Source organism: Scyliorhinus canicula, chromosome 2 (genome assembly GCF_902713615.1).
Source record: "Scyliorhinus canicula chromosome 2, sScyCan1.1, whole genome shotgun sequence".
Lineage (NCBI taxonomy): Eukaryota > Metazoa > Chordata > Chondrichthyes > Carcharhiniformes > Scyliorhinidae > Scyliorhinus > Scyliorhinus canicula.
The window spans coordinates 230939358-230950076 of NC_052147.1; the positions used below are offsets into that span (position 1 = coordinate 230939358).

The window sequence follows — 10719 nt, forward strand, 5'->3', positions numbered from 1 at the left end:
TCTCAGATACCCAGCCATGCCAACAGAACACGACTGTTTCACAGGCCTAGAGTAATGAGTCATCATCCTTCTAGCCACCTCAGATCACTGACTTCTCGCAAGCCCACTTTGCTTTATGTTTGATGTCTGCATCGTTGTCTTTTCAACTTGGAGTCTTTCTCTGCCCTTCAGTCTTAACTTCACCGAACAGAACCTTTTTTTTTCCAACTTCCTGTTCTTTGTTTCTTATTTCTTGGTTGCATTCTTTCAACTGGTCAAATTGTTTCCTGTTCCACTGTGGCCTCTCTGTTATGAGGCAACAGCCCAGATTTTCTATTTCCTGCATTTTCTTCAGGGTCGTAAATCTCATTCACCATGCAGGCATTTAAAAAGTTCCCACAAACTTACAGGCAACTTTTAAAATGAAACTAAAATTTAAAGCTATAGGTTATGCCCAACACATGTTAATACAAATATAGCTTATTTAAATCTACCTCTATTTCCTAACAAGTAGAAAATAATCAAGATAAATGAACGGAAACTAACAAATAAAAACAGGCACTAAACGTTCCTACAAGCATGTAAAAAGGAAGAAAGTAGCTGATTAATCAATCATCCTGACCTCAAACATTAGCCCTCTTTTCTCTTCACAGACACTGCCAGGCTTGCTGAGATTGTTCAGTATGTTCTGTCTTTGTTATTGCTAAAATAAGTGTTGGCCCCTTGGAGGGTGAGAGTGGGGAATTAATAAAGAGAGTCACAGAAATGACAGAGTACTTTGTATCTGTCTCCACAGTAGATCACACAGAAAACATTCCAAGAATAGTAGAAAATCAAGAGAGAGGAACTTAAAAGAATCACCTGAGAAAATGTACACTAAAAGCTGAGAAGTAGCTAAGACCTGATGGCTTGTATCCTGGGTTCCTAATGGAAATGGCTGCAGAGAAAGTGGGTGAACAAAGAACAAAGAACAAAGAAAAGTACAGCACAGGAACAGGCCCTTCAGCCTCCAAACCTGCGCCAGCCTTGCTGCCCGTCTAAACTAAAATCTTCTACACTGCCAGGGTCCGTATCTCTCTATTCCTATCCTATTCATGTAATCTGTCAAGATGCCCCTTAAATGTCATTATCGTCCTGTTTCCACCACCTCCTCCGGTAGCGAGTTCCAGGTACCCACTACCATCTGTGTAAAAAACTTGCCTCATACATCTCCTCTAAACCTTGCCCCTTGCACCTTAAACCTATGCCCCCTAGTAATTGATCCCTCTACCCTGGGAAAAAGTCTCTGACTATCCACTCTGTCTATGCGCCTCATAATTTTGTAGACCTCTATCAGGTCGCCCCTCAATCTCCGTCATTCTAGAGACAACAAACCGAATTTATTCAACCTCTCCTCATAGCTTATGCCCTCCATATCAGGCAACATCCTGGTAAATCTCTTCTGCACCCTCTCTAAAGCCTCCACATCCTTCTGGTAGTGTTGCGACCAGAAATGAACACTATACTCCAAGTGTGGCTTAAATAAGGTTCTATACAGCTGCAACATGACTTGCCAATTCCTTAGACTCATGCCCCGACCAATGAAGGCAAGCATGCCGTACACCTTCTTGACTACCTTCTCCACCTGTGTTGCCCCTTTCAGTGACCTGTGGACCTGTACACCTAGATCTCTCTCACTGACAATACTCTTGAGCGTTCTACCATTCACTGTATATTCCCTACCTGCATTAGACCTTCCAAAATGCATTGCCTCACATTTGTCCGGATTAAACTCCATCTGCCATCTCTCCGCCCAAGTCTCCAAATGATCTAAATCCTGCTGTATCCGCTGACAGTCCTCATCGCTATCCACAATTTCACCAACCTGTATGTTGTCCGCAAACTTACTAATCAGACCAGTTACATTTTCCTCCAAATCATTTATATATACAACGAACAGCAAAGGTCCCAGCACTGATCCCTGCGGAACATCACTAGTCACAGCCCTCCAATCAGAAAAGCACCCTTCCATTGCTAGTCTCTGCCTTCTATGACCTAGCCAGTTCTGTATCCACCTTGCCAGCTCACCACTGATCCCGTGTGACTTCATTTTTTGTACCAGTCTACCATGAGGGACCTTGTCAAAGGCCTTACTGAAATCCATGTTGACACATCCACTACCCTACCTGCCTCAATCATCTTTGTGACCCCCTCGAAAAACTCCATCAATTTAGTGAGACACGACCTCCCCTTCACAAAACAGTGCTGCCTCTCGCTAATACGCCATTTGCTTCCAAATGGGAGTAGATCCTGTCTTGAAGAATTCTCTCCAGTAATTTCCCTACCACTGACGTACGGTTGTAATGCTTGTAATCTTCCCCAACTACCTACATTCTGGTAAGGTCCGAGCAGGTTGGAAAAATGCAAATGTACCCCCATTATTCAATGAAAGGAGGAAAACAGAAAGCAGGAAACTATAGGCCAGTTAGTCTAACATGTCATTGGGAAAGTTTTGGAATCCATTATTAAGGAAGAAGTAGTAGGGTATTTAGAAGATAATTATGTAATCAGGCAGAGTCAGCAAGGTTTTCTGAAAGGGAAATTGTGTATGAAAAATTTATTTGAGTTCTTTGAGGATGTAACAAGCAGAATGGACAAAAGGAAACCAGTAAATGTAATGTATTTGGATTTGGATTCCAAAGAAGTAAGGTGCCATATAAAAAGTTACTTCACAAGATAGGAGTTCATGGACGGGATTCTCCAAACCTGCGGCCAAGTTCTGACGCTGGCGTGAAAAGTGGCGCGAGCCACTCTGGCATCAACGGGTCTCACCTGGCAGCTATCCATCCTTTCCCAGGGGGCTAGTATGGTGCCGGAGTAGTATGGTGCCCGAAAGCTGGTGCGCCACAGACGGCGGGAGTTCGCACATGCGCGTGGGTTCCCGTCCCCACGCCGGCCCCCAGGTAATACAGGGGCTTGGTGCGGAGGAACATAGACCCCCACGCAACAGCCCGCCTGCTGATCAGTAGGCCCCGATTGCGGGCCAGGCCACCGTGGAGGCCCCCCCTGGGTCGGATCCCCCGTCCCCCCACCAGGACAGCCCTCCGCAGGCCGAACTCTGAGGTCCCATCAGGTGGCACCATAGTAACCCACACCGGCGGGACTTGGCTAAATTTGGCTGGAACTCAGCCTGTCGAGGTCGGGAGAATCAGCGGGGGGGGGGGGGGGGGCTTTCAACGCCCCCCGACCAACGTGGTGATGATCCCCGGGCGCCTGAGAATTGGCAAGCCGGCGTCGGGGGGCATGGCACGATTCTCATGCTCCCATTCTCGTGCTCCCCCCGGGATTCTCCGACCCCATATGAGGTTGGAGAATCCCGGCCCCTGTGTTGGGGGTAATATATTAACATGGATAGAGGATTAGCTAATTAACAGGAGAGAGTGGGGATAAATGGATCACTTTCAACTTGCAAATTGTGACTCGTGGATTGTTGCATGGTTCAGAGTTGGTGCTTCAGCTATTTATGGGGCAGGATTCTCCCATACCCGGTGGGGTGGGGGGTCCCGGCGGGACGGAGTCACGTGAACCATTCTGGCGTCGGCCTGCCTCAAAGGTACAGAATCCTCTGCACCTTCAGGGGCTAGGTCGGCGCCGGAGTGGTTTGCGCCCCGCCGGCCGGCGTGGAACGCCTTTGGCGCAATGCCAGCCGGGGCCGAAGGGACTCCACCGGCCGGCACGGGTCCACACATGCGCGGGACCGTCAGCAGCTGCTGACGTCATCCCCGTGCATGCGCGGGGGGGGGTCACCTGCGCGTCGGCCATCGCAGAGGCTAATACGGTCGACGTGTAGGAAAAGAGTGCCCCACGGCACAGGCCCGCCCGCGGATCGGTGGGCCCCGATCGCCGGCCAGGCCACCGTGGGGGCACCCCCTGGGGCCAGATCGCCCCGCGCCCTGCCCCGGAGCCCGCCCACGTCACCAGGTCCCGCCGGTAAGGGACCTAGTCTGATCCACACCGGCAGGACTGGCAAAAAACCAGCGGGACTTCGGCCCATCTCGGTCCGGAGAATTCGGGCAGCCCCGGGGCCCATTGAGTCGCGCCGGTCCCCGCCATTCTCCGAGGCGGACGGCGTGACTCACGCCTCGCCGACCTTTGGAGGGCCGGAGAATTCGGAGGACGGCGGAGGCGGGAGCCATGCCGACCCCCGACGATTCTCCAATCCATGATCTATATTAATGGTTTGGATGAAAGGATGGACTTTACAGTATTGTAGCTAAATTTGCTGTCAATACATAGGTAGGAAAGCAAATTGTGAGGAGCATACAAAATGTTTGCAAAGAGACACAGATAGGTGAAATGAATATGCAAAAAAAACCTGGCAGATGCACTATAATGTGGGAAAATGTGAGGTTGTCCACTTTGGCAGGAAGAATAGACTAACAAAATATTATTTAAATAGAGATTGCAGAATGCCACCATACAAAGTGATCCTATTGTCCTTGTACACAAATCACAAAATGTTAGCATGGAGGTACAGCAAGCAATTGGGAAGGCAAATGGAATATTGGCCTTTATTGCAAAAGGTATAGCGTATTAACTTGCTACAGCTGCCAGGGCAGTGGAGAGACCACACCTGCAGTCCTGTGTACAATTTTGGTCTCTTTAATTAAGAAGGAATATATTTGTCTGATGAGGAAAGTTTACGTTGGTTGGGCCAATACTCATTGAAGTTTAGAAGAACGAAAGGTGATCTTATTTCAACCTATTAAATTCTGTGGGAGCTTAACAGGATAGATACTGGAAGGGTGGGTGTCCTCTCATGCTGGAATCAAAAACTAACGGGCACAGAGTCAGAATAAGGGGGTCTCCCATTTAAGACACAGATGAGGAGGATTCTCTCAGAGGTTAATTGGTCTTTGGAACTCCCTTTCACAGAGAATAGTGGAGGTTGTGTCATTGAATATATTCAAGGCTGAGTCAGACATAATTTTGATTGGCAAAGGAGTAAAGGGTTCTGGGTAACAGAGGAAATTGGAGTTAAGACCAGCCATGACCTTATTCAGTGGCGGATCAGGCTTGATGGGCTGAATGGCCTACTCCTGCTCCAAGTTCTTATGATCACAGAAATTCTACATCAAAATGAAATAGGAATTTTAGAAAATGAACAAAATAAATTATTGGGAAAATGCTTAGTGAGGCAATTTTTAAAAGAACAGAATGTAATTTTTCTAAGCGTTGTTGTGAGAGCACAGTTTTTACAGAAACAAAGAAGTTACTGCTACACGTTCTTGTTACCTAGGTATTCAGTCTCAAATGCATTGTTATCTTCACCATGTGTTCGAAAGCGACGCAGAACAACGGAGTTTGACATTTTCCAGATATTTGCTTTCACAGGCAACTGAGCTGTTGATTGACTGAAAACAAGGGAACATTTAAGCACAGATACAAAGAACATTGCAGCTCAGAAACAAGTGATAACAATGAAAGTATAAATAAAATTAACAGTTACTGCCTAATTCTGAATGATTGCCGATTTCCCTCTCAGTACAAGAATGAGAGAAAATTTCACACCCCGGTAATTTATAACTGGCCGACCAAATCACAGTAATAATAATAATAGCGACATGATATGTGTTTTTTTTTTGAGAATATGATTTTGTGACTGAGAATGAAAGAAATAGCAACTAGTCATGACAAACGGCTAACTGGCCATTTAACCAGAATAAACTTTATTAGTCCAGCTATTGAGAAAACAGAATTTGTGGGGATAGAACAATGAAACAAGAAAAGCCCAGTTTTCGAGATGAGACGAGACGGAATGGTAACCATTGTAAAGGGCAGTTGTTGAGGATTTGTGTTGGATTCACTAGCTGTAAATATGAAAAAGAGCTCATGGAAATGGCATATTATTACAGATACAGCAGGGCTGATTTTAACTCACTGTGACCCGAGCACTCTGAAAATGGCACTGTATCACTTTTTGTCCTATGTATGCTGGTTCTCCAGCTGCTACCATCTTAAGTAGAGTCCTGAGATGGCTGGCTGGAAAAACCTTCAACCAAGCGATCATTTATGATAAACAAACTGCAGTCCAATTGCACAGAAAGGAACCCTTGCAGCAAAGTGAAATGATAGTGTTACCCGTTCCCGTACCAGCCTCACCGAACAGGCGCCGGAATGTGGCGACTAGGGGCTTTTCACAGTAACTTCATTTGAAGCCTACTTGTGACAAATAAGCGATTTTCATTTCATTTCATTTCATTTCCATAACGAGAAAGAGAATGCACCATTGGAAGGAATTTCCATGGGTCTGACTCAGCCCTTGTTGATACTATGTTTCAATGCTGAACTCATACTTCACCATAGGGCATCTAGTGTAAACATGGAAGAACATACAAAATGCTAATAATAATAAAATGGTTAAATAGACTGGGCATCTTGGAAGGGGATCAGGAGATCAGAGAGCACACCAAGTTCCTGGTATGTATCATGTTAACAGATATTCCATGGAGTTTCTCATTGTGAGACATAAGGTGGAAGATAGATGTTCCTGCACTTGCTCCCAAATATTGCTTGCATTAATTCAATGAAAGATTAGACACAAATCCTTTAACCAATTCTGGATCTGAATAGAATTACCCCAATATTCTTGTCTATATCTGATTGTGCCTGAATAGCAATGGCTGTTCAATCATCGGTAAAGTGAATGAAAGGATCATCAACAGTGTTACCAAGTGGTACTTGCTTGGAAATAATCTGTTCACTGTTGCTCAGTTTGGCTTCTGCCAGGGTCACTCAGCTCCTGACCTCATTACAGCCTTGGTTAAAACATGAACAAAAGAACTGAACTCTTAAGGTGAAGTGAAAGTGACTGCCTTTGACATCAAAGCTGCATTTGACTGAGTATAGCATCAAGGAGCCCTAGAAAATGGAAATTGTGGTAAAACTCTCCACTGGTTGGAGTTATACTTAGCACAAAGGAAAATAGTTCGGGTTATTGGAGGTCAGTCATCTCAGCTCCAGGACAGCACTGCAGAAGTTCCTCAGGGTAATGTCCTGGGCCCAAAAATCTTCAGCTGCTTTATCAATGACCTCTCTTCCATCATAAGGTCAGAAGTGGGGATTTTCACTGATGATCGCAAAATATTCAGCACCATTCGCAACTCCTCAGACACTGAAACAGTCCATGCCTTAATTCATAAAGACCTGCACAATATCCAGGCACGTGCTGAAAAGTGACAAGTAACATTCAGACCACACAAGTGCCAAGCAATGATCATCTCCAATAAGAGAGAATCTAACTATTGTCCCTTGACATTCAATGACATTACCATTACTGAATCCCTACTATCAAAATCATGGGGCCTATCATTGACCAGAAACTCAACTGAACTAGCCGTAGAAATACAATTGCTACAAGAGCAGGTCAGAGGCTATAAGACCATAAGACCATAAGAAATAGGAGCAGAGTTAGGCCACTTGGCCCATCCAGTCTGCTCTGCCATTCAATCATCGCTGATATTTTCTCATGCCCATTCTCCTGCTTTCTCCCCATAATCCCCTTATTAATCAAGAACCTGTATATCTCTGTCTTAAAGACACTCAGTGATTTGACCGCCACAGCCTTCTGTGGCAAATAGTTCCACAGATTCACCACCCTCTGGCTGAAGAAATTCCTCCTCATCTCTGTTTTAAAGGATTGTCCCTTTAGTCTGAGATGGTGTCCTCTGGTTCCAGTTTTTCCTACAAGTGGAAACATCCTCTCCACATCCACTCAATCCAGGCCTCGTAGTACCCTCTAAGTTTCAATAAGATCCCCCCTCATCCTTCTAAACTCCAAAGAGTACAGACCCAGAATCCTCAACCGTTCCTCATACGACAAGTTCTTCATTCCAGGGATCATTCTTGTGAACCTCCTCTGGACCCTTTCCAAGGCCAGCACATCCTTCCTTAGATACGGGGCCCAAAACTGCTCACAATACTCCAAATGGGGTCTGACCAGACCCTTATACAGCCTCAGAAGTACATCTCTGGTCTTGTATTCTAGCCCTCTTGACATGATTGCTAACATTGCATTTGCCTTCTTAACTGCCGACTGAACCTGCACATTAACCTTAAGAGAATCACGAACAAAGTCTCCCAAGTCCCTTTGTGCTTCTGATTTCCTTTGTGCTTCTTATTTTTTTATGGTCTTATGGACAAATTTGAGTGTGAGAACAGTTAGGCACACCATCAGAAACGCCAGACTAGGAATCTTGTGCTGAGTAAGTCACTTCCATGCTCACCAAAGCCTGTTCACTATCTACAAGGCGCAAGTCAGGAGTGTGATGGAATACTCTCCACTTACCTGGATGAGTGCAGCTCTAACAACACTTAAAAAGCCCGACACCATCTAGGACAAAGCAGCCTGCTTGATTAGCACCCTCCCTCAAACATTCGCTCCCTCCACCACCGGTGCACATTAACAGAAGTGTATAGCATCTACAAGATGCACTGCAGGAACTCACCAAGGCTCCTTAGGCAATACCTTCCAAACCCACAATCACTACCATCTAGAAGGGCAAGGGCAGCAGATACCTGGGAACCCCAACACCTGGAGATTCCCCTCCAAGTCACTTACCATCATGACTTGGAAATACATCACCGTTCCTTCACTCTCGCTGGGGCAGAACTTTAGAATCCGCTCCCCAACAGCACTGTGGGCATATCTACACCACATGGACTGCAGCACTTCAAGAAGGCAGCTCACCACCACCTCCTCAAGGGCAACTAGGGATGGGCATAACTGCTGGCCTAGCCAGCGAAGCCCACTTCACTTGAATAAAAATTTTTGAATAAGTCTGCAGCTAAATTACACCTGATAGCTCGAAGTGAGAATCATGAACAGATTATAGCCCCCATATCAACATGGTGCTACTGCTTACTGAGCTACCAAACAAATGCCTCAAGGCATCGTGATGTAGTGGTGTAGACAGGGAAGAGCTATATTGCATTATAAAATTGTTCTCTCCCCCAGAGCCACGAACAGTTATATTCTGCCACAGAATAAAATGTTCTGTTTTTCCCTGTCCAACTGTCCAACCGGCATGCTTCCTCACTATTCTTCGCGATGCTGAGGAGGTCGTGGATAGCACGTTTAGTGAGTTGGTCACACCGCAGATTAGTATTGGTGATGGAGACAGGGAATGGGTGACCAAAAGGCAGAGAAAGAGAAGGAAGGCAGTGTAGGTGTCCCCTAGAACATAGAACAGTACAGCACAGAACAGGCCCTTCGGCCCTCAATGTTGTGCCGAGCCATGATCACCCTACTCAAACCCACGTATCCACCCTATACCCGTAACCCAACAACCCCCCCTTAACCTTATTTTTTAGGACACTACGGGCAATTTAGCATGGCTAATCCACCTAACCCGCACATCTTTGGACTGTGGGAGGAAACCGGAGCACCCGGAGGAAACCCACGCACACAGGGGGAGGACGTGCAGACTCCACACAGACAGTGACCCAGCCGGGAATCGAACCTGGGATCCTGGAGCTGTGAAGCATTTATGCTAACCACCATGCTACCCTGCTACCCTGCGGTCATCTCCCTCCAAAACAGGTATACCGTTTTGGATACTGTTGGGGGAGATGACCCACCAGGGGAAAGCAGTAGTAGCCAGGCTCATGGCACCATGGCTGGCTCTGCTGCACAGAAGGGTGGGAAAAAGACTGGCAGGGCTATAGTCATAGGGGATTCAATTGTAAGGGGAGTAGACAGGCGTTTCTGTGGTCGAAAACGAGACTCCCGAATGGTATGTTGCCTCCCGGGTGCTCGGGTCATGGATGCCTCCGATCGGCTGCAGGACATACTAAAGGGGGAGGGTGAACAGCCAGTTGTCATGGTGCATATAGGCACCAACGATATAGGTAAAAAAAAGGATGAGGTCCTACAATTAGAATTTAGCGAGTTAGGAGATAAGTTAAAAAGTAGGACCTCACAGGTAGTAATCTCAGGATTGTTACCAGTGCCACGGGACAGTCAGAGTAGAAATTCAAGAATAGTCAGAATGAATACGTGGCTTGAGAGATGGTGCAGGAGGGAGGGGTTCAGATTTTTGGGATATTGGAACCGGTTCTTGGGGCGGTGTGACCATTACAAACCGGATGGTCTACACCTGGGCAGGACTGGAACCAATGTCCTAGGGGGTGCTTTTGCTAACACTGTTGGGGAGGTTTTAAACTAATGTGACAGGGGGATGGGAACCAGATTAGGAAGTTAGAGGTCAGTAAAGAAGCAGCAACTAAAGCCAGTAAGGTACGAGACAATAAACTCAATGTGACTAAGGGGAAGAGTAGACAGGGAAGAGATGATGAACGCAAAGGGACAGGTGGTCTGAGGTGCATTTGTTTTAATGCGAGAAGTGTAGCAGGTAAGGCAGATGAACTTAGGGCTTTGATCAGTACCTGGGAATATGATGCTATTGGTATTACTGAGACTTGGTTGAGGGAAGGGCAGGACTGGCAACTGAATATCCCAGGGTATAGATGTTTCAGGAGGGATAGAGAGGGAGGTAGAAGGGGTGGAGGAGTTGCATTACTCGACAACAGGGGCTGTTTAGCTCACAGGGCTAATCGCTGGCTTTGAAAGCAGACCAAGGCAAGCCAGCAGCACGGTTCGATTCCCGTAACAGCCTCCCCGAACAGGCGCCGGAATGTGGCGACTAGGGGCTTTTCACAGTAACTTCATTTGAAGCCTACTCGTGACAATAAGCGATTTTC

The 10719-nt window shown here is 46.5% G+C and overlaps 1 protein-coding gene across 1 annotated transcript in view; it reads right to left on the bottom strand.

The window, feature by feature from the left end:
- LOC119962011 (bile salt export pump-like) overlaps positions 1-5372 on the bottom strand; it is a 138597-nt gene extending 133225 nt beyond the window's left edge. The window contains 1 exon segment of the mRNA XM_038789760.1: positions 5254-5372. Within this exon segment, the coding sequence (XP_038645688.1) occupies positions 5254-5329 (76 nt within the window). The 5' untranslated portion in view covers positions 5330-5372.
- Between the last annotated feature and the right edge of the window lie 5347 nt (positions 5373-10719).